General features: G+C 39.3%; 3 protein-coding genes across 15 annotated transcripts in view; 2 read left to right on the forward strand and 1 right to left on the reverse strand.

Annotated features, from left to right (window-relative positions):
• FNDC7 (fibronectin type III domain containing 7) overlaps positions 1 to 7,087 on the forward strand; it is a 24,160-nt gene extending 17,073 nt beyond the window's left edge. For 9 of the 13 annotated variants that reach the window (XR_012160347.1, XR_012160353.1, XR_012160349.1 and 6 more), the window contains 2 exons: positions 296 to 2,499; positions 6,603 to 7,087. Coding sequence is in view for 4 of the 13 variants with exons in the window: in XM_073356823.1 (XP_073212924.1) it covers positions 296 to 360 (65 nt within the window). In the remaining 9 variants the exon portion in view is untranslated. Of the gene's footprint in view, positions 1 to 295; positions 2,614 to 4,386; positions 5,093 to 6,529 lie in introns of those variants that run through there. The other 4 variants (XM_073356826.1, XM_073356824.1, XM_073356825.1 and 1 more) reach the window with 4 other exon arrangements.
• Positions 639 to 21,753, reverse strand: PRPF38B (pre-mRNA processing factor 38B). The gene is made up of 6 exons (XM_073356834.1): positions 21,343 to 21,753; positions 15,006 to 15,074; positions 14,538 to 14,689; positions 14,396 to 14,456; positions 11,409 to 11,632; positions 639 to 11,109 (listed from the first exon to the last, which is right to left on the reverse strand). Exons 1-6 carry the CDS (start codon positions 21,631 to 21,633, stop codon positions 10,263 to 10,265), a joined length of 1,644 nt encoding a protein of 547 aa, XP_073212935.1. The 5' UTR covers positions 21,634 to 21,753; the 3' UTR covers positions 639 to 10,262.
• HENMT1 (HEN methyltransferase 1) overlaps positions 21,337 to 26,965 on the forward strand; it is a 72,562-nt gene continuing 66,933 nt past the window's right edge. Inside the window, exon 1 of the mRNA XM_073356837.1 lies at positions 21,337 to 21,372. The gene's annotated coding sequence lies outside the window, so the exon portion shown is untranslated. The remainder of the gene's footprint in view (positions 21,373 to 26,965) is intronic.

Raw genomic sequence — 26,965 nt, forward strand, 5'->3', positions numbered from 1 at the left:
ATCAGAAGCAATACTGATGAGCCACCCTTATAAAAACAAACTGTCTCTACAATCTTCCTGTAAAAGTGATGCTTCATATTAGCAGAATTACCTTGGAAGCACTGAACAAAAAGCCAAACAGTGATTTATTTTTTCATGGTAGACATTCAAATCCATGATGACATTTTTAATCATACTAAACTTTAATGAAATTGCCTTGTTGTATAATATGGCCCTTACTATACAAATTGCTAATGTTTTTCAGCTTATAATTATACACTTAACTTTCATGCCCCTTCTTTGTATTTCATTCTAGTGACCTGCTCTGGAAGTTCTGTTGGAATGGGTATGAGAATGCTGTCAGCATTTCACCTCTCATGAAAATGGTGGTTCTAGTGAGATATGTTTCTCTTAGAATGAAAAGTACTTTACTTTAAAATAACATTTTCTGGCAGGAGGACTCCCTTAATTCTATCAAAGATAAAACATTTACTCCCAACATAATATGTATTACAACGTCTGTAAGTTACATTGTATGAAACATATATACCATGGCCTAGATAGATCCTCAGCTAGAGCTAAGAAGCACACAGTATGACTCAGGAGGGAGTGTGCAAAGATGGATTTGGTCCCCTCATGTTGGGGCTGCTCTGTGCCAATCCAGTCCTCCAGTGTAAGTTAGAACAGCCAGAAGGCTGCTGTTAAGTACAATGCCTGCCAAAGGCCCCAAAGGACTCTTATAACAGCCAGGGGTTGCTGAGGTCCAGGGGAATCCTAGCCATGTCCATTTTCTCCTGGCCACAGCCCCTACTACAGTTGTAAGAGGGAGGTTGGCAAAGCAGCTGTATGTCAGCTCTAGAAAACCAGAGGATTCCTGAATATGGTATTCACCCTGTGCAAAAAATGACTTAAACCAGTGAGAGAATCTGGCCTTACACATATGTCCAAGTGAGATCCATGAAATTAACTGGAGACATAACAGCACAGACACGTCATACATTTATCTTGTATCTGTTTGTCCAGTGCCCAATAAAATGCAAATTTTTAACGAGTAAAAACTATTGGAACATCTTACCTGAGGTTGTGGTATTCTCTCACTTAAAGTCTTTAAATCAAGACTGGATGTCTAACTTTTCAAAATTCTGAGGCATTTCAACCAGCCACAAACAAAAAAAAACATGTCAGGGAAATATTTCATAGTTGTTCCCCAAATGTGCAATTCACACCCCCAAATTACACTTCTCTGAGGCCCAGGAGAGGCAAGATTCAGCTTTGAGCTACTAACAGCATTTTCTAAATGCCACAGCTGTGAAGTTTGTGCCCTCACAGCCTTAAGAGGAAGAAACAAGAGCTCTATATCATTAAGGAGATTTTCTCCTTTCTAATCAGAACCAGCACTTACCTCTGCCCTTCCAGGGTTAGAGACATTACACTTTAAAGTTGTGTCACCTTTATATACAGAAAAGTTATTTTACCCCACTTTTGAAGATGGCTTCCTTTGAGCCTTGCAGAGTTGGATTCTTGGCAGCTAGCTTTACAGGCATAGGGTTACCAAAAAATGGTCCTAATTTTGTAAAACTCACAAACATTCCCAAAATATATTTTTTTTCCCAACATATGTGGCACATACAGAACTCGTGATTGGTGTGGTGTGGTATAAAGGTTTTACTGGTGTTTAGTTGAGGATGGTGCCCATCTGTGGCTTCACCCCTCTTGTGTATTGGGACCATTCCAAACTCATTCAGATAAAGCCTTGTTAACACAGCACAAAATCATGTATTTTTAAACTAAAAATAGACTTAAGTGGGACTCTAATCACCGCCTACACAGATAAATAGCTATCTCTATATATTTTGAAAAATTAGATTATGAGTGTTTTACAGATATTACCTATATTTTGGCCTGCAGCCATACCACATCAGGCTGTTATCTCACTAGTTCTTACAAGCCAAGCAGTGTGAGGCCTAGTCAGCACTTCGATGGAAGACCTTGAAAAACAGAGTGCTACTGGAGGGGTGTAAGGAACATTATACCCTCTGAATCTGTAATGTCCCAGTGGCCCAGCATGGTGCTACAAGACTTTTATACTCTTGCATGAGACCTAAACCTGAGGTCTGAACCACTCAGTCAGCAAAGAGCCCATGGAACTTTTTGAAAGTGTATGTTCCATCTTTTAGAGCCTGGCCAAGTTAAAATTAATTAAATTTAGCTATATTGTTCCACTGATTTTTGAAGCACCACTTACTTTCCGCTAACAAATTGGTGACATTGTATGGTCCATTCTAAGTTTTTTGTGTGGTTTCAAATGAATACAATCTTTCCATTCAATTTCCTGACTGAAACTGCTGGGGACACCTGCATAAGCAACTTATTCAAATAAACATTTCTTGTGTGTGTTTGTCATTTTTTTTCTCACTTGAATTTATCTAACCCTCTGAATTTTTGTTGTAGTGATCTATAGAGGAAAGAGAAATCCAGAATAACATTTTTCTGGATGGAATCATTGGTTCAGACAAGCAGGTAAGAAAGAGTTTGTTATACTTGAATGACAACTGTAATTGGGATGTACTAAATGAATTAAAATGTTTAACATTTATGAATCCTTAGGACCCTAGAGATAATGCAGTTTAATAAGCATGAGTGAATTTAACATCCTGAGGACCAGTATACTCATTAGAGATACCTTCTATTGTGTCCAACCACAGATCCAATGAGGTCTGTTCTCCTGCCCTGCATAATTCTACTCTTATCCCCACTTCAATGAGAGCCATTCTCTACCTCATTAGCCCTTTCTTAATATCATGCTGCTTTCACATTGAGAGCCCCATAACTCCAAGCCGGTGAGGAGACTTGGGATCACACACTCACCTGCTTACTGCCTCTGCTGAATTGAATCAGGAAGCCGCACCTCCCAAGTACCTCTGCTTTGTATCACTCCATGCTGCATTTGGTCTGAAGGCAATGGAGTCACTGTAGGTAGCAGTCTTGACTAGTCCTGCTTGCCAGTGGCCACAAACCCTCCCTGCTTCCCATACAACTCCCCTTGGCAGCCCTAGAACAGCTAGATGTGGATCTGAACCATACCCCCAACCTGTGAGCAGCCCCAACCTTTGGCATCTCCTCCTGGACACACATTCATTAGAAATGTGCACAGAACTATCTGGGGCCATAAGTCTCCCTATAATACAGTCAATAATAGGAGCTGTGCGAGGGTGCTAAGTGTGGGTTGCTAATGTTAAGTAGTAGGTCTATGTGCAATATCAGCAGTTGTTCTGGAAATAGTTTGTCAGTGAACTGCTGTAAAAATAAAAAAAGCAGTATTAAAATTCTTGAACTATTTGGATTTAAATACTTGGCAGCAGTTTAGTCCCACAAAATAGAGTTTAACCATCACCTCTCAAAAAGGTTCAAGGCCTAATGTTAAAATGTTTGATGATTGACCCAATTAAAACGAAAATAGAAGGCCAGATCCCCTTAGCAATCTCTTCTTTGAGCAGAGGTGACTGTTCAGCTTGTGGAGCTGGGAGGTGAGCAGGCATGCCATCTCCATACCATAGTTTTCCCCCCAACCTTGCTGTAATCCTATGGCAAGGACCAGGCTTGGCAGCCTGAGAAGGAGTAGTGGCTGTTATCCATACCACGCATTGCCTCATTGGAGAGCACACAAATAATGCTGAGCCTTGCTCTCCTAATTCATGGTTATGAATGAAGTGATCTCATCTTAGAGGTAACTTGGGGGCAATAGCCTGGAAAGTGATGGAGCAACAATTCCTGCAGGTTCCAGGTAGCCATGGAGGGCTAGGAATACAAGCAGCCATTGTGGATAGCCTTAGCCTCTTTGGATCCCTCAAGATCTATATAGCTTTTGGACTAACAGGGTTAGGAAGCCATCCCTCCACATTCCTAGATAAGGATGCTGTGGAAGCTTTGTGAATGAGAACTTGGAATTTCCTTTTCTCTCTGGAGGCTTTATGGAGAAACCTTGGAGCTTTATTTTATTTATAAAATAACCATTCCTATGTAATGTGGAAACTCCAGCAGGTCACCATTATTTTAGTTCTTAACAACTGGAAAAATGAAACTGACTAGAAACAAGAGTGAAACTGGTAGTGTATATAGTTTCACCAGACAACTTAAGTGACATTTAAAAAGTAAACACCCACATAATGGGGGAAGAGAGTGCATTATAGGCATTCTTTCAGGTTTAATAAACCTAGCTGTAAGTAACAGGTACAGTATTTAGTGGGGAGGAATAGAGGGAGAGAACCATCACTTCTCAGAAAAACAGAGCACATGTTCTGACTTCAGAAAAGCTGATGCACAACCAGTAACAAAATAGGACTTTCTTTAAACTAATTTATGTAGCTGGAAAGCAGACCATACATTTCTTTAAGTTTGTCTTCACAGAATACAGCTATGCAACTCCATCGGGCACATGAATCATCACTTCAGGTCACTTACACAAAGCAATCAGATGGAACGTTCTGACACTTCATAACACCAGTACTACAATATTGTCTCTTAATAAAAAGGATTTTTGTTCACTGTTAAATACAAGTTTCCCTCTTTAGGAATTTTTTTTTAAATAAATGAATTGCACTACTTACTAAGAAACAGCTAGTTTTTATTTCCAATTTAGGGTTTGAAAAGGTATGAGAATGTAGAAATTAGCGTTGTTCTGTTTGCAGCTCCCCCCAAACAGGTTTTAATGCAGTAGGTTTCTCTTTATAGTCATAACAGCATTTTCAAACATGGGTCCCTAAACTTAGTCATGTACATAGGTGGTCTTGAGACTGCTTTTCGGGTCCTAAGCAATCAATTTCTAATGAGGTCAGGGCCAAACATGGGCTGTAGCTTTTATCTGGCATACAAACAACTAATTGTAAACTAATTGGTACACTAATTGTAAGTGAATAACTTTATGGTGGTCCTTGATAAAAATCAAATTAATTACATTGAATCAGAACAACCAGCTGCATAAGATTTGCATATCTTAATTACATATCAGCCCTCATTAAACTCAAGCATACTTAATAAAAGACTGTTTAAGAGAAAATGAGCTAACTTTAATTAAATATGTAGGTTTCGAATAGCTACAAACAGCAACATAATTGCACCCAGTTGTATAAACTTACTCTTTAAGAAATGAAGGTTATTTACCTGTAAGCAGAGTTTTTCAAGATTGAATATATGTAGAGTCTTACTCCCCACTCATGTCAACTCCTAATTAAATCAGACTTGAGGCAGCTGGGGCACAATGCTTCCTTTTATAGCCTTGCCTTCAGAACTTTCAGGAATACCAAAGGGGGGAGAGGGCAAGCACTCAGGTACTACTGTTAAAAGGTTCCACCATCAAGACACCCTATGACTGGAAATATGCAGATTCCATTTCTAACAACTACTGTACATAACCATTGGGTTTGGGGTTTTTTCACCCGGTGCATACACTATGGATTCCTCATCTACTGTGTCCCATTCTTTCTATCTGTTGCTTCTATCTATTATAGAAGGGCAGTATATATATCTGCAAAACCTCTTGCTAGAGTAGGCCCCAATACTGAAAGATTACCTGAGCCCCACTGAAGTCAGTGGGGTTCTGTGCAACTCATTTTTTTAAAATCTAGGCCTTTCAAGACAAAATTGGCAGGGCTCACCAAACCATTAACCTAGATTTGGGGGAGGGAGGAAGAGGGATGTTTAAAGAAGCCAGGCATTTGAACGTGTCTGCCAAATCTTCCACGAATAGAGTACAGAAGTACAGACAGTGGGACAAATCCTGCTCACTTAGCACTATTCACATGAATAAGTTAAACAACAGTTGGCTCCTTGTTGCTCCACATTACTTGCACTTTGTGGTTCTTTATGCTGTATAAACATACAAGGTTTTTCTTCTTGCCTTTTTACAGCAGAAATTTAGTTGAGTCTAGAAGACTTTTTGATAATGGGACAACCAGTACAGGATTAGGGCATCATAAATACACAGAAAATGAAACCCGATGGGAGCGATCTTTATTCAAGCCACTTAAAACCAGTTGCCTTTAACAGCAATTTAAAATACACTTGAGGAAAAAAAGAAAGAAAAAAGATTTGTTAAGGTTTCAAACCCTCACGCACCCTAAATGTTGAGTAAGCTCCCACTACATGCTTCTGAGATGTCCCAAGAAGTCCTCCAGTGAAAACAAAGAATTTATATTCCAGCTATTTACCAAGCCAGCTGAAATACAACAAACAAAAGTAGTGGGAGTTAACACTGGCTATGTCCCTTCCACACATGGCAGGACAACCCAGGCTTAGCTAATGTGGCCAATGGAAACACAGTTCCTTGAGAAGTCATGGTGCCAGTAAGGTGGCACAAAGAGATGTCTGTATATGGCTATATAAGAACTGGGTATTAATGTGGGCTTGTAATTTTGATTCCCTTAGGTTCAGCTGGGTTTGGAGAACCTGCATTTTCCAAAACCATTCCCCTTTTAAATGAGGTATTAATCAGAAGCACTGTCATATTTGTTTTACAGAATTGTATTGCCCTTGTTCCTTTTCTCTCCCACAGGTTTTACCAGGGAAGGGTATGATACTGCATAAAAGACGGCAGGATTTATCTGTAGTATGTTTATCTGTTCTAGGTTTGGCAAGGGTTCAACTTCTATACCTTTCCCCAATTTACATTAACCATTGTACTAGGAGGCATTTCATCTACTCGAAGAACTGCCTGAAATTTACTACTTGCCACACAAACGTAAGAAATTACTGCATTAAGGGATTTAACTCTAGGCATTTAGACCACACTAATCACTGAATTTTTAACTGAAAAATACTATGCTTATTATATACAGCACTGTACTGATATTCTGAGGAGAAAATTCCCATCATTACTGGACACCAATCACTAGACTAGACAGTTAAACAGCAACCTCAGACGTAGAAGAGAATTCTTACCAATTTTCTTCAGCCAGAGGGATGCCAACTGAAAAACAGGGTTCTGAGCACATGGGAATCAAGTCATGAAAACAGAAAGCTTCTCAGACATCACTTTCTCTTTCACTTCCATCCTCCCAGATACACACTTTTTGCATTAATAAAGTAAAAGTTCTATGGTATGGCATGCCAGGTCAAGATTCTGAATCTAAGTGTAATGCTTGTTCTCATATGCTCAGCAACCAAAAGGGCAGCTGAGAGCTATTGCCCAACTATAGTCTTCTTGCATTTGCTGGTGGTCTGCAGAGGAGACTCAGAGGGCGACAGCTCTTAAGTATCATTAAGACTACTAAAATACACTTAACATTTTTTTCCATGCAAGAAAACTTTAGTTGGCACAAGATGATTATGATCACATGTGGAAGGGGAGATTATCTGTAAGAATCTCTATTAAAATGTGAATCCAAAATCTGAGAAATGAAAGAACGCGTGAGGCTGCACTTTTAGAAGTTTGGGTATATTTGCATGTTCGCTTGAAAGCAAAAGTTGAGGATTTTATTCACATTTACATGGAAGATTGTTACTGCTGATGGTTACAAAGGATATAGTATTTCTCTGGCAATGAATCAGCATGCAGTATTGTTAAGTTACAAAGCAGCATAGGTTTTCACCTCTGAAAACTTAAGCCACTATTTACTTCTGGCTACAGCCAAACCATCCACAAAACTTTTATCCACCATATAAAGTATCCAGTTCACTATGATTGAGATAATCTACACAGAAGAATCACAGGACTATAACATTAGGAGCAAGGCAGCAGTGGCTGAGTTGTGGAAGAGGCACCATAGACCTACCTGCTCCTTGATCACCCAGTTTTTCACTAAACTGTGTAACCCTGCAACTCTCAGTCTCCTTATTTTCGAACTTCATCCACTTGTTGTTTTCATTCATTACATCATATCTCCAGACAGACTGTAAGCTCCACAGGGCAGGGCATTTACTTATTTGTCAGAAGTACCCACCATAATATGTCTGTATTACTGAATGAAATTTGAAGAGTCACATTATTTAACCAAATATTAACAAGAGAAATCTGGTCTCAATCAGCACAGCCAAGGAGGAAAATAAATGGAAAGATGTGTTAACAGACTTATCTACTAAGCCCCATATCCAATTCACTAAGAGAAGTAAAACTTTTTGCAAAGAACCAGGCAACTACTGAGATCAGTAAAAATGAGTAACAGTCAATCATTTAAAACCAAGTATCTGAACTACCTTCTACATTTGTGTTGCTAACCCCTCCCACCCCATAAAGCAAACAGAAACTAAAGTAATCAAAATTGCAAATAAATGCTGATCATACATTAATTTTCTGATAGAACACATTTGGGGCTTATTGTTTGTTTGTTTTTAAAGCAAGAGGAAAAGATAGAGGGCAACAGCAGTTTCTCCCCAAACTCCAATTTCAAGCTCAATTACCTATCGGTTTAAAAAAATCACGTAAGGGAGTAGCACCTCAATACTAGAAAGTGTTTCTCTGCTGCTGGGGGGAACACCAGGAAGAACAACAATACATTTAGAATTAAAGGTGACCAGAAGAAAAAAAAAATTGAGCTTGAGCTACCTTTGCTTCTTTAATACAGAAACAAGCTGATTTTTTTCCTCCAAAATATTTTCTTTTTGCCTTAGTAATTCAGGCACTCGCTATTTATTCTGCAAGATCAGGGACAACTAGAAAGTTGTTTTACTACAGTAAATTAATTTAACTAGATTTATTGACATATACTATGAAAGAAAGAACAGGAGAAGGAAAGTGACTGCATTAAACACTTGTTTAAACTTAATACCTAGAAGTGCTACATCATACAAAAGCAAAGGGAGGGGAGGGGACGACACAAACCTCTTCTTTCACTTTCAGGTCACTCAAACCACCAATGATCCACATTTCAACAGTCTTAAACCCTGAGTTAACCAGATTAGTCTTTATACATTGACCTATTACTTTGAAGTCCCAGTCCATACACACTATCATTTTCCTTTAGAGCAAGGCATAAAAAAATCCACACATACATCTTTTCAACTGGCAATGAACATACGGGGAAAAGCTGACACCCAGCACAAAGGAGTTAATCCAGTGTTTATTCCAGACTGATGGTTCTCCTCACTCAATATACAAGACATCAGAACAACCTACCAAGCAGAACTGGACTTTTATTATATGATTTTTCAATAGTGCATTTTGGTATTACCTCCTACTAGCTAATCTGTTTTAAAAACTTATTTACTTTTCCCACTGCTGGAGATGAAATTTTCAGCTCAGAACAGCAATCTTTACTATTTGTAGAAAACATTATGAATTAAAAAAGGACACTATCAAGGTATTTCTTATTTTAAATATGTTTTTCATTTATAAAAATGCTTTGGAAGTCTGAAACTAAAATCTGTTTCTTGGCAAAAATTCTCCTTCCTACCTCCCTCCTCCATTCTCACACGCCATTGTTAGCCTAGGATTATGATGAATGACAGGTTAACAGCACTGATTTTTTTAAAATGAAAAACTGAAGAAATTGTGTTGAAAAGAAGAGCAAATTTACATGGACTTTTTAAACAAGAAAGAAAAAATGCATAGGTAGTTATGGTACAGGCCTACCAACCTTAACAGTGTCCCTCTGAGGTAGCATTTTTAAGAGGGTTACTAAATAAGCCTCAGCATAATCTAAATCCCTGCATTAAAAATTGCTACCTGCTTGAAAACCTACTCTGAATATAACACTTTGTTGGGGATTAAAACATAATACATTTTAAAAAGCTTTCTAAGACAGTAGATACAATGGACACAAGTTAATTCTAAATCTTCAGCCCTTATGTACATCATATGCACATAAATATTTGAGCTATAATACACAATCAAGACCCACCCCCAAAGCTTCTGTCATACTATTATGCAAAGCACAGCCATGCTAATTTCTAGATATAAACCATAATTCCACACCTACAAAACAAAAGTAGAATTAGTGGCAGTTTATTGCCTTATACAAATTTAACCAACATGGCAACCATGCCAAAGGAATTAAAACATTTTCAGGACATATGTACAGACTGTACATTTCAGAAACATTTGAACAATAAAAACGCAAGAACAATCTTTGCATCATGAATTAAACTAAACACATGGGTTGAAACCATCAATGCATTAAATGGGATTACAAAGGCACTTCCCTACCCAACATAGGAAATGACAATCTGCAGCCTAGAGGGAGGTTGAAAAAAGAGTGCTCAACTACTGCACAATCTCAACTTTAAGAAAAAAATAAGCAGGATTTAATCAAAGATTTATAGGATTCAATGTGATCCACTTTTCACTGAGTTCACGCAGTTTCATCTTTGTTTTTATGTTGCTTTTCTTGGCTCTCTCGTTCTGTACTTTGGCTCCTTCGATGATCATGTTTGTCTGAATGGTCCTTGCTATCACTGTGATCATGTTTATGGGATCGTTCTTTGCTTCTACTACGCTTTCGGGATCTCTCTTTGCTGGGACTGTGGTCTCGTTTTCTGGACCTTTCAACACTATCGGTTCTTCCTCTGCTTCCACTTCTACTTCGTTTATTTGATTTATCTTTACCTTCATTTTTATGTTTACTTAATTTCTCCTTGCTCCTGCTTCTACTGTGCTTACCTGTATTCTTACTTATACTCCTACTCCTATGCTTCCTCTCCCTGCTTCGACTTCTACTATGTTTTCTGTCTTTTTTGGAATCTTTCTTATCATCCCTGTGCTTCTTTTCATCCTTGTCATCTTTGTGTCTTTTCTCTTCTATTTCACCCTTACTTTTCCTGTCCTTTGACCGTTCCCTAGATCTCTCTCTTTCATTACCCTTTTCCTTGTCATAGTCTCTATCTTTTTTCCTGCTTCGTTCATTTTCTTTCTCCCGCTCTCTATCCCTGTCTCTTCTATCTCCCTTTCTATCACGACTTCGACTACGGCTTCTGTGTCTCTCTCTGCTTCTGCTTCGCCTCCGCTCTAATGCACGATCAGTACTTCGTGATCTTCGCCTTTCTTTTTCTTTCTCCTTAGCTTCACGTTCTAATCTCTGCCGTTCTCTCTCCCTTTCTAGTTCTCTATCAAAACTAGATGATCCATGACCTTCCCGATGATGACTTCTGCTTCTGGATCTTCTAGGAGACCTCCTGGGGCTCACAGACCTTCTTGGAGACCTACGTTAAAAATAAAGGATTTACAAGTTGAAATTTTAACAATGAGCTCTCTGGATTTTTCCAGTTTGTGTTTTATGAATCTTCACGTTCCACATGAATTGCCAAATGTGCATCTATTTCAATATCATTTAATTATTTTATTCATTAGTATTACCATCAATCCACTCTTTTGACTGGTTAGTTTAGAAACATTTGTTGTCCCAGCAAAGGTAGGACACTATTTTTTCTGATAATATGAAGTGTAAGGCACTAGATACTGGCTTTTACAATTGCACTATTTTGAAAAGATAATGTATAACCTTGAACGTCTACGCTCTGCATGTCGATCTATTTCTTCCACTCCCTCCTTGGCATCCTTCTTGATTTTTCTAGGTCTGGTTTTTATTTGCTGATCAATATTTTTCTGCACTGGCACAGGAATTCTTGGAAACAATGTTGAAAACCATTCGAGCTTAGTAAGAAAGGAACGAAGCATCTCCCCAATGGTCATAACACAACCCCCACCTGCCTTCACATCCAGGTCCTACAAAACACAAAGAAAAAATATCCTGACCGTCAAAAAAGTTCATTGCTTATTTTAAACAAATGCTGATATATTTATTGCCATCTTGAAGTCTCAATTATGAAAATTTACTTGTTTCACACTTTAATAAATGTTCTTGAAAAAATTCCAATTCTTGTACCCTTTGGATTTGGCAATAAATGTTACAGATAGGGAGTGGGACTTAATACACATGCATGCAGGTCCATAGTAAGCCTGCAGCCATCTGGATGTTAAGGGATTGTCTCAATGAACAAATTAAGGTGTAATCCTCTTACTCGGTCTAGTTGAATGGTATGATCTTGTATCTTATTTAAATGCAACAAAACTGAGAATTTCTTTGTAAGGCTATATTTAATACCTCATTTTATGGGTGCATGACTGTACACAGTGATAGCCAACACTGTGGCCTATCCACATAAGAACTACTCCATTTCCTCTCTATAAATGATCATATAGAAAGTTGTAATATAAAATGGCGTCCTAACAAAATTGGAAGCAATAGCAAACCAACTGCCATGAAGCAGTGAGGTTTCTAATTTAGAAATATGTAAAAAAATAAATAAATGAACAAATAATTGGAAACGCATAATCCATGATGACCATTGTCTCTGAAAAGGGTCATTACCGCATGAAGGCCTTCTTGCTATGCCCTCTCACAGCTCAGGACATGTTAGTCAGCTATTGTCAAGTCCCAAACCTATAGTGCAAGCACACAAGGAAAGTGAGATTTGTTATCTAAACATGAAGAGAAAATCTAAATGTAAAACTGCTTGCACTCACACACATTTAAGTGTTCAGATATACAGTATTTCCAAATATTATCGTTTCACAGAGATCTAAAGAAGAAAACAATGAGTTAGCTTAAATGTAGCACCTTGCGAGTATCTACATGGTTAAACAGAACAAACATTAGAAGCACTTAGAAAAATAACTGTGTGGAACAGAAAGAGGCCTTCTGTTACAGAAAAGTGTGACAATGTTGAACAGTTTCAACATATTAGATTTCTGGACTTGAGAAAAAACTTTAGAGGTTAAAATTATCCTTATCATAAATGTTTACCATATCTTTAAATGAGTTTGTGCAACATTGGCAAAAAAGTGCATACGAACCAGCTATAAGCACTTCCTCCTACATAAAAAAGTACTGGGGAAGCAGCTGAGAAAGACTGGTTCTAACACTTCCTCTAACATACAGTTTTGGAGAGATAGGAGACATTAATGTATACTGCTATTAAAAATATTAGAGCCAAAATTGTGTAGTAGGTCTTATGTATAAATTCAAAGTAAGGCCTTTAATAGTAATGACACCGATTAAGGCCTGCAAGTTCAATCATTTTTTTGTTCAACTTGTCCTATGAAGGAAATAGCTTGTAGGACACTGGAATTGAAGCCTCCCCAAAAAAAGTTACAAGGCAGCACTTCATAGAAATGTAGTTAATGTTCATATCCAAGAATTAAAGTAGCACCCACTTGGGGGGGTAAGGGGAAGGAGGGATGCTAACTATTAATTATGCAATTACCCCACAGCTGAATTCTTAATTAAGGAATAGTTTGATCACATTACAAATATACAATAACACAGGTTTACCTGGATTAACAAATGTCTCCTTTGTACTGTATTTGATGCTTAGTATGAAAGTAGCTGTGTAAAATAAATATACTGTGTTGTAGTCACGCGTATGTATTACACTGCATTTTTATTAAAAATAGGGCTTCTCTGTAAGCATGAAGTTTGATATTTCTTGTAATACAGGGTGTTCGTCTCAACCAGTCAAGGAAAATATGTTCTTAAATCTAGTAAATAACTTAAGACTCAAACTCAATAAATACTACATATTACTGCAATTTGAGGATTGTGTATTTCAATCCTCTAACCCTAGAAATGTGTTACGTATTCCCCCACTCAATTTCTCTAACCAGGAACTTTGGGATAAGGCACAACAATAATTCCCATGATGCTATTTTCTCATTCTCGCTCCCTACTGCATAATAATGCAGTCCGTTTGACTGAAGGAGTTCAGAACTTAGCACTTAAAATTGCCTGGTTACTCCATGGATCAACAGGAATGTTCAGACAAGTACAGGTGGCACCATCCTATCCAGTAATTAAGTTGCTCACTTCTAGTTAGTGACATTTAGTTTCTAGTCACTTGAGATATAACTGCCACAGAAATGAGCAGATAAAGTTTTGCTGTAAAATTGTTGATTTCAATCACACACCTCTCTCCATCCGAAGTACATGATTAAATTTTTCAGTAATACACAATTCATACATTTAGAAGCCTAATATTTCAAACACTTTTGAAAGTTCTGGCCATAAACTTTTATTTATTGGGGTCTGTTTAGCATATCCCTTTCCACCACCCCCCCTTTAAAAAAAAAAAAGGAGTAACAGTATAGAGTATAAAGCCATTAGACACACCACCATGCAGTCCAAACGTCTCACCTTAAAGAATTTATTTAAACTTATTTCACGTCAGTTTCTAACATATGACATAAGTTTAAAATGATCACTAATCTTAGCCAGTGGAAAACTCAACTAAATCTTTTGAATACAAAAAACAAAGTTGGTTTCCAGATCAGACCCACTCCCCACATTAATCTATTAGTGTAATTAAATTAAAAGAAAAAATCACAACATGAAGATGCTCAAACTACAGGAAAATGTATCAAAATTCTTAATCTAAAAAAGCAGCATGAAAGGAAACAAAAGAAAACAAATTATTACCCTCGCCGACATACCTCTTCATCATCAAGGAACGATTCAAACCAGTCCCATAGATCAGTAGGAGGCTGTGTGTACCTTGAAGTACAAAAAAATGTGTAAATTTAATAAATTTTCTGTGTATTAAACTAGTTTATAGTTAAATACATTGCTACTCACCTAATATACATAAATCCAAGAGCCCTAATGTACGGAGAATCTGTATGTGTTATGAGGCCCATCACTTGCTTACGAGTGAGTTTCAGAGTAAATAATTTGTAAAGTAGGCAAAAAGCTGTAGACACAATTCCACCAGTTCCAACACCTCGCACCTTTAGTGACAGAAAAAAAAAGATATACCAGATGTTTAACAGACAGTCGCTAAAACATTACTCCAGATTTTCAATGACAGAAGAATAAGAACGTAAAAAGAATGAAGCTTTTCTATTGGAAAAAAGCAAGAATTATACTGCTTGCCTCCTCAAACTCACATCCTTCAGGGTCAAATGGGGTATCTCAGTCCTCTGTAATTTCGAAATTTGTCATCTACATTATGATCCAATACTCAAGTGTAGACAAGACTGGGATATTTTACAGGTGATTATTTACCACACAAAAGTATTTAAGAAGGCACGTACTTCTACTTACCCCTCCGCACATCCCTGTCTGGCCTGCTGTTTTTCTGCTCCCTTTCTCCCATGGTTCAACATGTGTAACCTGAAAGTGTGAAAAAGATTACTATCACACCCATCACACGTAGCTTCAAAGATGATGTACAAGTACTTAAAACAATCATCATGTGCCCAAACAAATACAATTAAGTTCATAAAAAAATTTCCTAAACCAGTTTTCAGTAGTGCTCATCAACTCATATGAATTTTAAGGCAAGCTGGATACTTCAGCAAAACAACAAAATATCTGGTCTTTTTGTGACCACGTTACCCAAGATTTTAATAACCTTTCCTCAAAACTTAAAAAAAAATTGTCCAAGTAAGTAACTGTTTTTATATTACACTGCAGTCTCCCCCAAGTATTTATCTGGGGATAAAAACAATCATTACTATGGTCAATGCTGAGTAATTTCACTTAAACATACTATTAGCATTATGCTTGTTAATAGAGCATTTTAGTCTGTGGTACTTACTGCACATGACTATGGGGGATACATACTCCACTACTTATGCAGATTAATAAGAGATTAATATTTTTTATTCTCTCCTCATTATAACCTAAATCTAAGACAATGAGAAAAAACAACTATGAACCGTAATATTTTAATCTAAAAAGCTAATGGCTTTTTTGTAGATTGTGATGATACTCTGAGATAATGACCTGCTCTGCATCCTAAACAATAATGGCAGGTTTAGTTTTATGAAGGGTTTTAGCATAGTTCAAGTACATCTTAAAACAAGATTTGATGATCAGTGCTAGAACTAAGTTGATCAATACCATCCTTGGACTCTTGTAATGAGAGTCAGACACAAAGATCTGCTCAAGCTACATTAAAAATTGAGCAATCCATAGAGGAGCGAATAGTCACTTGGATACAGAGGTATGTAAATTTTATAAACTCATCAATTTAATATGGGTCAGTTTCACTACTTGGTTCAGAAACTGGAAGACAAAAATCCACTGGTCTTACACGGACACTGTGTAATGCTTGAGTCCAAGTATAAAGTGGTAACATTTTACTTTACACTTCAGAATTAGGGCTATCAAGCGATTAAAAAAATTAATCGCACTTTTAAACAATAATAGAATACCAATATTTTGGGATGTTTTCTATATTTCAAATATATTAATTTCAATTAGAAAGAATACAAAGTGTACAGTGCTCAATTTATATTTATTTTTATTACGAATTTGCACTGTAAAAAAGAAATAGTATTTTTCAGTTCACCTAATTCAAGTATTGAAGTGCAATCTCTTTATCATGAAAGTTGAACCTACAAAATGTAGAGTTATGTACAAAAAAACCTGCATTCAAAAACAAAACAATGTAAAACTTTAGAGCCTACAAGTCCACAAAGTTCTGCTTCTTGTTCAGCCAATCGCTCAAACAAGTTTGTTTACATTTTCAGAAGATAATGCTGCCTGCTTCTTGTTTACAATGTAACCTGAAAGCGAGAACAGGCGTTTGCATGGCACTATTGCAAGATATTTACATGCCAGATGCGCTAAAGATTCATATATCCCTTGATGCTTCAACCACCATTCCAGAGGACATGCGTCCATGCTGATGACAGGTTCTGCTCAATAACGATCCAAAGCATTGCCGACCAACACATGTTCATTTTCATCATCTAAGTCAGATACCACCAGCAGAAGGTTCATTTTTTTGTTTGGGTTTTTTTGGTGGTGGTGGTTCAGGTTCCATGGTTTCCGCATCAGTGTTGCTCTTTTAAGACTTCTGAACGCACACTCCACGCCTCATTCCTCTCAGATTTTGGAAGGCACTTCAGATTCTTAAATCTTGGGTCGAATACTGTAGCTATTTTTAGAAATTACACATTGATATCTTCTTTGCGTTTTGTCAAATTGGCAGTGAAAGTGTTCTTAAAATGAACAACGTGCTGAGTCATCATCCGAGACACTTATAACATGCAATATATGGCAGAATGTACGTAAAACAGAACAGGAGACGTACAATTCTCCCCGAAGGAGTTCAGTCACAAATGCATTATTTTTTGAAGGAGTGTCATCAGCATGGAAGCATGTCCTCTGGAACAAAGGCCGAAGAGCAAAAAGGCATATGAATCTTTAGCACATCTGGCACGTAAATATCTTGTGACGCCAGCTACAACAGTGCCATGTGAACACCTGTTCTTACTTTCAGGTGACACTGTAATTAAGAAGTGGGCAGCATTATCTCCCGTAAATGTAAACAAACTTGTTTCTCTTAGTGATTGGCTGAACAAGAAGTAGGACTGAATGGACTTGTAGGCTCTAAAGCAGAGGTGGGCACACTACGGCCTGCAGGCCACATCCGGTCCACGGGACCCTCCTGCCCAGCCCCTGAGCTCCTGGCCCAGGAGGGTAGCCCCCAGCCCGCCCCCTGCTGCTCCCCCTCCCCTGCAGCCTCAGCTCACTATGCCACCAGCGCAATGCTCTGGGCAGCGCACTCCTGCCAGGCAGCACAGCTGCAGAGCCTCAGCCTGACCTGGTGCTCTGTGCTGTGTAGTGGCAAGGCTGGCTCCTGCCAGGCAGCACAGCTGCCTGTCCTGGGGCTCTAGGCGGCGCGGCTGTAGCACTGCCAGCCACCAGTGTTCCAGGCAGCACGGTAAGGGGGCAGGGAGCAGGGGGGTGGGATAGAAGGCAGGGGACAGGAGCGTGCATAGGGGTCGGGGCGGTCAGAGGGCGGGGAACAGGGGGGTTGAATGGGGGCAGTCAGGGGCAGGGGTTCTGGAGGTGGTCAGGAGACAGGGAGAAGGGGTGGTTGGATGGGGGCGGGGGGGAAGAGAGCAGGCATGAACAAAAGGAGGAGTTGATGGGATGGCAGGGGACAGTCAGGGTGGTCAGGGAGCAGGAGTGCGGGGTGGTGGATAGGTCAGGAGTCCGGGGGGGTGGGGGTGGGAGGGGGGTGGTGTCAGAGGCCAGGCCATGCCTCGCTGTTTGGGGAGGCACAGGCTCCCCTAACTGGCCCTCCATACAACTTCAAAAACCCGATGTGGCCCTCAGGCCAAAATGTTTGCCCGCCCCTGCTCTAAAGTTTCACATTGTTACATAACTGCACTCAAAAACAGAACAAAAAACCCTACATACGTAAGTTGCATTTTCATGATAAAGAGATTGCACTACAGTACTTGTATGAGGTGAACTGAAAAATTCTATTCTTTTATTTATAATAAAAAATAATATAAAGTGATCAATGTACACTTTGTATTCTGTGTTGTAATAGAAATCAATATATTTGAAAATGTAGAAAAACATCCAAAAATATTTAATAAATTTCTATTGGTATGCTATTGTTTAACAGTGCGATTAATCATGATTAATTTTTTTTAATCAAATTAACTTTGAGATAATTGCGTGAGTTAACTGCAATTAATCGACAGCCCTATTCAGAATTATTTAAGAGAACCTATGAAATAAAATGTTGAATACATGCATAAAGCATGCTGAAATCCAATGAAGTAGTCCATGGTTTATCTTACAAACAGCTAAATTACCGTTGACAGTAGCCATCTCGCTAAAAAATGTGAACTTGCCTCATATACCAATAATATGGAAACCCATTCAACCTGCTTTATCACACTTATCGTACATATTACCAGCGGCACATTTGAAGAGCTCAGAAATAGCAAGTACCAGATAAATTATACTGAAAGTATATTTCATATTATTCATTGTGAATTGTACCTTTTTCCTCACACAGTAAGGCACTAATGAGCTGAATAAAGTAGTTCCCTTTTCAGTCAAAGGACAAGAACCAAATAATAAACACTGAACACAAAAAGCTGTTCTTCAAATTTGATTTGTATTACAGTAGTGGCTAATGGCCCCAACCAAAACTAGGGCCCTGTTGTGCAAGGCATGGTACAAACACATAGTAGGCGACAGTCCCCAGCCTGAAAAGCTTAAAATATGAAGTCCAGATCCCAACTGCATGTACTTAACTTGATGGGACCACTCAGAATACCTAAAGTTGAGGTGCAGGATCAGTACCTAAATGTATAAAACAGTAGGAGAAAGGAAGAGCACGAGTTTACTAAGTGGAACTGAAACACACACAGATTAGGGGATAGATTTTAAAATTAACTAATTCAGGAATCCAAACAGAGGCCAGATTTTGAGTAGTGCTCAACAGCCAGTAGTTCTGAGCATGACTCCAAGTCAGTTTTGCCCATAGCTCAGCACCCAACATGATGAAATCTTAAAAATCTGACTATTTTGACAACAAAATGGGAATAGAACTCTTTTAGGAAATGGGGCCATAAGTGTGTGTCAAAGCAGGAATTAAATCCAAATCTTCTGCACCCCAATCTAGTGCCTTAACCACAAAAAACATCCTTTTTAATCACACCCACTTTACACACAAGTGCCTGGTAAGAATTCTGTTAGTTTCAATCCAACTAAGAACCTCTATGCCATAAACCTCTAAATATTTTTAAATATCAAGAGCCCCATTTCTGTGTGTCGAATTAATCTACTCAACATTTTTATTTAAAGAAGAATGGAAAATATATTTCCTTTACAGGTTTTCACAAATTGGAAGTTAAATAACGACTAAGAGTCCAACACTACAGAACACACTGCTTTTCAACATGAGTATGCAAACTATTTCAACTACCCTAGTTAATTAAACTTTAGAGAGTATTTAAATTTAGTATAAAACAATTTATATGTACTAATTTTAAAATATTTGGAATGCATCTAAAATGTGACTATGTAAAACAACATCTTCTCATTCCAGATATGCTATTCAGTATTTCATCTCAATTTAGGTGACAAAAATAGTCTTTACACCCTTTCACTTCTATTAGTCCTACACTTTCAACACAGCTCCAGGAAAGTGAAATGGGCTCTGTTACTTCTTGAGCATCAACAGGATTGTTTATAGAATTCCAATTGATTATTCCTATGCAATCTCACTGAACGTAATGAGTAACACAGGTAATTGAGACCAATACACTAGCCTCAAGAATCTGTGTTACTGGAAATTATGCATGATAAGAAAAGAGTCCATCTTGACTCAAGAGACCAGGTGGAAGTTAACAGCACTCTAGCATTTAGGAGAAAATGCCATCCTTTTTAACCAGTAAACTGAGCAAACTTGATTCAGTAATAATCAAGACACAAACATGGAATCCCACAGAGCCATTATTACAGAATCACTTTTGAGAACACTGTTCTTTAAGCAATGGAGCTACCCATCAATAATGTTTTAAGCCAAGCAAGAAAGTAATAAAGGTTATTTCCAAATATATTACACCCACTTAGTGACAACGGAATTGAGGAGTAAGATCAATACATGCCAGAAGAGCGTCAATATTTTCCAGAGTACAAGTGACTGAAAACAATGGCCGAAATAACCCTAAACTTGTACACATTAGCAGGACAATGCATGTAATTGTGTTGATGAGCATTAATTTTGCATACCTCTACCTGGTACCCTGGCTTGATGGAAGCCTCGCTGCAAGACTGATTCAATCCTGCTAACGAAACAAGAACTGAGACAAGGATGCACCGAGGAGTTCATTTATCTCCCCAGCACAGCCAGACTAATGCCAACAGCAGCACTATTATTTGATCTCGTTTCAATACCTGGATGCCCCAATCTCTAACTGGAGAGGAAGGCCACATGCAAGCTCCTACTGGCACCGCGATCCCTTTTGCACCCCAGCAGTACAACGTACTAGCAATCGCTAGGTGTGGGGGGTGGCCGTGCCCCCTGGAAAAGGGACACAAGTTGAGGAGACTCCTATGCTCTAAGCACTGAGCAGACAAGCTCCCTTTCGGAGACGTACGCTCGTGCTTCAACCGCTGCACATGGTTTTTACAGCCTCCTACTCACCACATTCACGGACTCGGCTTCACGCGCCCTTGTGCGGGAAGGCCACGGATCCCCGCTCCCCAAGCCCGGGGCCTGAAGAGAGGCCGTGAGCGGCCATTTCCTCCCCGCAGCGCTGACACAGCTCCCGCGCCCACCATTCCGCTCAGCACCGGAAAGCCCTACTCGTTCTCGCGGGGCCGCTCCCCTGAGCCCAGCTGGGCGCAGGAGGCAGCCCCGGCCCTCCCCTGCTCACGCGCAGCGAAGGAGGATGCCGCTCGCTACTGGGCCGAAATAGAGGACAAGGGGACCCCGCCACCCGGAGCGAGGGCGAGCAGGGAGGAACCCGCAGGCCGGAAGCGCCCCCAGTCCCGCTCCCCCGAAAGAAATGGGCAGCACGCAGACGAGCGGGAAGGCCTTTGGGGGGAGCCAGCCAGCCGGCCCAGGCCCCCAGCCGCTCCCACGATGGGCCCTCCCCGCCCCCGCTGGCCTCACCTTGAAGTAGATCTCGTCCACCACCTCGTGGTAGGTCTTGAGCTCGTAGAGCTGCACCTTGAAGTAGGGCGAGGAGAGGATGTTGGTGAGGATCATGGGATTCAGGTTCATGGTCTTCTCGTTCCCCCACAGCGGCAGCACGTTGCCCTGCTTGCCCGAGGCCGCCGGTTTGGGGGCCCCGCTCTGTAGCGGCGGCTGAGCCGGCGGGACGGATCCGGCCTGGTGCTGGGCCGCCTGCTGCTGCTGCTGCTGGCAGTTGCCGGTGCCTAACGCGGGGCTATTGTTGGCCATAGCGCCACAGCGGCTCAGTGCTCCGGCCGGGGCGGGGGACTGACTCGCTGTAGCGAAACGCGAGGGGCCGAGCCGGGGGCTGTCTCCGCTAACTGCCAACAAGATGGCGGGCCCTGCGGAAGTGACGAATTCGTCTTCCGGGACCGACCGCGCGGCCGACCAATCGCCCATCCGCCCGGCCGCGATGGCCCCAGAAGCCTTCGGTTGTGAGAGCGCTGGGATGGCGCCGTTTCCCTGTGCTGAGAGTTAGGGCCCCCCTTCTGCTCCGGGAGACGAGTGACTCCCCGGGCCCCTAATTTTCGCAGCGGGCAGAGGATCCGTAAGGCAGCCTCTCCTCGCTACTTAGCTGTCGCTTTTTTTTGGAACTGTGCAATAATTTCGTTTGCTTGAAACCAACTTGGCAGGAAATGATTTTATCCGGCCTAGTACGTGTCTCATGCCGCTTGGGCCTATCCCAAGAACAAACTAGCTGAAGAGCTATGAGCCCCTGGTTCTGGCACCAATGGAGAGCATACGCTGAAGTCAAGGACTACAAATATGGGAAATAAATTCCCTCTTGGGGGGTTTCGGACATCATTCCATGAAAAGGCCTGCTAACCCAAACCTTTTAAGCTGAAAGCTTCCTGTTAGCAGCAGCCTCTAATAAATTAGGTCCGCAAACTGGAATAGTGTAGCACCTTTGGGAATTACCAGCATAAAAATAGAAAATAAAAGAAGCTAGTATAGAAGCAAGACTATATAAAACTTTGTGCCATGGGTGCTGTAACAGTTTTTATACTGGGGGTGCTGAAAGTCATTGAACAAAACTGTAAACCCTGTACATGATAGAAACCCCTTCAAACCAAAGAGTGCTGTTGCACCCCCAGCACCTCTAGTTGCAGCATCTATGTGTTGTGCTATATCTGAGTGAACTGGGATACCAAGGTCTCATTTTTCAGAGTAACAGCCATGTTAGTCTGTATTCGCAAAAAGAAAAGAAGTACTTGTGGCACCTTAGAGACTAACCAATTTATTTGAGCATAAGCTTTCGTGAGCTACAGCTCACTTCATCGGATGCATACTGTGGAAAGTGTAGAAGATCTTTTTATACACACAAAGTATGAAAAAATACCTCCCATCACCCCACTGTCCTGGTGGTAATAGCTTATCTAAAGTGATCACTCTCCTTACAATGTGCATGATAATCAAGGTGGGCCATTTCCAGCACAAATCCAGGGTTTAACAAGAATGTCGGGGGGAATAGGAAAAAATAAGGGGAAATAGGTTACCTTGCATAATGACTTAGCCACTCCCAGTCTCTATTCAAGCCTAAGTTAATTGTATCCAATTTGCAAATGAATTCCAATTCAACAGTTTCTCACTGGAGTCTGGATTTGAACTTTTTTTGTTGTAATATTGCAACTTTCATGTCTTTAATTGCGTGACCAGAGAGATTGACATGTTCTCCGACTGGTTTATGAATGTTATAATTCTTGATATCTGATTTGTGTCCATTTATTCTTTTAGGTAGAGAATAAAAGAATAAATGGATACAATTAACTTAGGCTTGAATAGAGACTGGGAGTGGCTAAGTCATTATGCAAGATAACAAAAAAAAAATCTACATTTGTAAGTTACACTTTACAATGAAGAGATTGCACTGCAGTACTTGTATGAGGTGAATTGAAAAATACTATTTCTTTAATCATTTTTACAGTGCAAATATTTGTAATAAAAATAATAATGTAAAATGAGAACCGTACACTTTGTATTCTGTGTTGTAATAGAAATCAATATATTTGAAAATGAAGAAAAACATCCAAAATATTTAATACATTTCAATTGGTATTCTATTGTTTAACAGTGCGATTAATCATGATTAATTTTTTTAATCACAGTTAATATTTTTGAGTTAACCACATGAGTTAACTGTGATTAATTGACAGCCCTATTAATAAGATAATTGCAAGGTTGTGCAGAGTGGGACAAAATAATTTGCACGATGTGTATACAGTGATGGTCTCTGCATTCATAAATTTCTGAGAAAAAAAATCTGGTATTCTCATGGAAAGGTCTATAAAGATATCTTTCCAACATGTGGTGGTCGTTAACATGGTGAATTGTATGCTTGAATTTATTAATAAGGGGATAAAGGTGGTTGCAAATTTTATCTCTTCCCTTCCAGCTGACCAACAGCTTTTTCATTGCATTTAGGTTCACATAGGCTATACTTTTAAGATATGAGGGGTGGTATGGTCCATGTTGGCTCCTTTTAAGACAGTTTTTTTATCTAATTTAAAATCATTTGCAGTCACCCCATTAGTCAGAGGCCTTCTTTTCAGAAATTCCCTTATGCATTTAATTATTTTTTGAACCAGACATCCTCCTTACTTCATTCCTTCTGGCCTTATAACTCATTATTTTCAATCCTTTCTTCTGCTTGCTAGTCCGGGCTTTTTTTTACAACACATTTATTTTTTTCATGAAACTTAAGCTAACTCTAATTCTTTAATTTCATATTTATTCTATACTCACCGTTTTGCTTATGTTAATTGGCCAGGGAAAAAAGGTATACAAGGGACTTCCAGAATAATTTATTTTTCTGTCACGGTACCCCTAATATGCATTGTCTTTCTCAAAGGACTGAAGTCTTAAAACCATCATGTTCTCTTGTGGAGGTCCATCAGGCACATGGCATGTCTGTTCCACATTAACAAGTCTGTCCTTGTGATGAATAGTTTCTAGAACCCACTGCTCTAAGAAAGAATATAGAACCATAACTTCTTTGCCTTGTGGCAGTCCTAGCAGCCTGGGAACTTCTTTGGTTTGCTCAGCTAAGCTCTTTTAGCTTAGCTTTGTATTATAATTAATTATTTATAGCACAGCAGCACCTAAAGGCCTGAACCAAAGTCAGGGCTCTAGGGTGCTAGGCATTGTATATACACACACATTGTGATTTGATCCCTGCCCCAAAAAGCTTGTAATCTATAGCTAGAATTTTCAAAGGAGACTAATGGAAGTTAGTCACCTAATTCCCTTAGGCTCATTTGAAAACCCCAGCCTAAATAGACAAGACAAAGTGGGAGAAAGGAATTAGTAATATTCCCATTTTACAAGTGGGGAATTGAGGGACACACAGAAAAGATAACATGCCCAAGATGACACAGGAACTTAACTTATACCTCTGAGACCAAGTTTAGTGCTATAAACATCAAAGACTATCCTTTCTTCCCAAAGGATACATTTTTTTTCTAACCCCTGCCAATTAGCGACTAGTTTACCCTGGAAACATGAGGATTTGTATCCTTTTTTTAAAAAATCCTAATACAATTGTGAAGGGTCTTATTTCCCATGCAAATTAAAAAATGTAGTCTGTGAACAGAGATTTCTCTTTGAAGGTGAGTGTTTTATTTTTAAAATTGTCCCCCATCCTCTGAGTTCCTTCCCTCTTCTTTCCATTTCATTCACAATCATTTCAAAATACTGTCTTTTCCCTTACTTTATTGTCTGTTCTCTAAGTTATTTACTCATGCATTTGTCTGTCCTTGTCAGGATTTTTTAGTTGATATCTTTATAAAGTTCTCCCTTTGTGTAAGTGGCATCTCCTTGGCTTTCCACAAAGGCCCTCCTTGGTGGTGATGCTGAGGCCTTTGGTACAACTGCAAGCTATAAATTTCTCTGTCTAAAATTAGATTTCTTCCTTCAGGGATCTCAGCTGGTCTTCAAACTATCAAATCCAACCAATCAGAAAGGTGATTTTAACTTGCAAAAAGTGAGGAGTTGCATTAAAAGAAACGTGCTGTGGTTCAATGCAAGCCTCATTACACAATAATACAGACTGACTCAGATCTCCTTTTCTAGACAGGCTTAGTCTGTCAATTGAAAAAGAAAAGAAAAATGGCAGTCTTTAGTACCTTGTTCACCATAGCATCCTTTGAGTCTGGTTACAGAAGAATGTCCATTTGCCTTTGAATTTTAAGTTGAGCAATATTGCCATATTTATTTTCTTGTCAAATGTTACTTACTCTTGAGTAATGTCCTCTGACAGTGTTGCTTTGCCCGTGTTTCCTTTGCAATCACATTCAATTACATGTATTTCACATTTAAAGAGAAGATACGTGACAAGTGATAGCACCTGGTTTTCAAGATGCATTATCTCTTAAATTAATAGAGAACAGTACACAAATCTGCAGTCAGATTTCAAAGGACATAGACCTAGTTCCTCAAAAATTAATGGAAGTTAGGAATCTTAATACCATTGAGGATCTGGGCAATAGTTATCATTCTAACCTATCTTACCTGCTTTTTGTTCCAGTTACTGAAGCATCTTATGGAATTCCAGTGACTTAGGCCATGTCTACACTGGTGAGCTTATCAAGCTATGCCACTGTACGATCGCTCGTGTAGCTGTTCTAAGATGGGAGAGAGCCCTTCCATCAAGATAATTAAGCCACCTCCATCCAACGAGCGGTGGTAGCTATGTCGGCGGGAGACAGTGTGGACATAGTCTTAGACTTTCTTGATTCATGTGATATTTTGGCAAATTTTCCTACTTTAACTCAGAAATTTCTAGTTTTGACAGAATAGCTAAAATTGGCAATAAGTCTGAGTCTTCCTCCTTAGCTAGGATGGAGGTGATTGAACAGAAAAATCCCTGCAGCATGCAAAATATGGGATTATGCTGATATCAAAAAAATCTGTATTATAATTCAATTTATTGCTTTCTGTAGATTATGGTAATTTAAAAGTTCTTTGAACAATTACACTTACCTTTAGATGCTATTAGAGTTGAATGAAGCAGGAGTACCTTGCCTGAAATTACTGATTATAATGTGTAAATAGCCTTATAATGAACAACCCTCTTGGATGGCTGGATCTGCCACTGCATGACAGAAATAAAACAAAAATTTTAGATAACAGACTAAATCTGAGGAACTCTGCTTTTATGAAGTGAGGAACTAAAATAAATTGTTTCCCCTCTTATCAGAAAAGGTTTTCAAAACTTGCAGATCAAGCATTCACTTTTGAATTCTTCAAAGCAAAACACTAAAGTTGAAAATTGCTGACAGCACTTCCTACTTCTTTCATTCTGACAATCTTCAAAGGTTCCCATCTCCACCTCTATACGCACTACCTAATATTTAACAATCAAGAAAAATGTGAGAAAACCTGGATTTGTGCTGGAAATGGCCCACCTGATGATCACTTTAGATAAGCTATTACCAGCAGGACAGTGGGGTGGGAGGAGGTATTGTTTCATATTCTCTGTGTATATATAAAGTCTGCTGCACTTTCCACGGTATGCATCCGATGAAGTGAGCTGTAGCTCACGAAAGCTTATGCTCAAATAAAT

This window comes from Lepidochelys kempii, chromosome 8 (assembly GCF_965140265.1).
Source record: "Lepidochelys kempii isolate rLepKem1 chromosome 8, rLepKem1.hap2, whole genome shotgun sequence".
Taxonomy (NCBI): Eukaryota; Metazoa; Chordata; order Testudines; family Cheloniidae; genus Lepidochelys; species Lepidochelys kempii.

What these genes read in the sequence shown, in the direction of transcription:
- PRPF38B (XM_073356834.1), bottom strand. Translation starts at nt 21,633, where the DNA reads ATGGCCAACAATAGCCCCGCGTTAGGCACCGGCAACTGCCAGCAGCAG. An exon ending in TGGACGAGATCTACTTCAAG is followed by an intron (nt 15,075 to 21,342) that starts GTGAGGCCAGCG and finishes TCACACTTTCAG; the next exon opens with GTTACACATGTTGAACCATG. An exon ending in AGACAGGGATGTGCGGAGGG is followed by an intron (nt 14,690 to 15,005) that starts GTAAGTAGAAGT and finishes CTGTCACTAAAG; the next exon opens with GTGCGAGGTGTTGGAACTGG.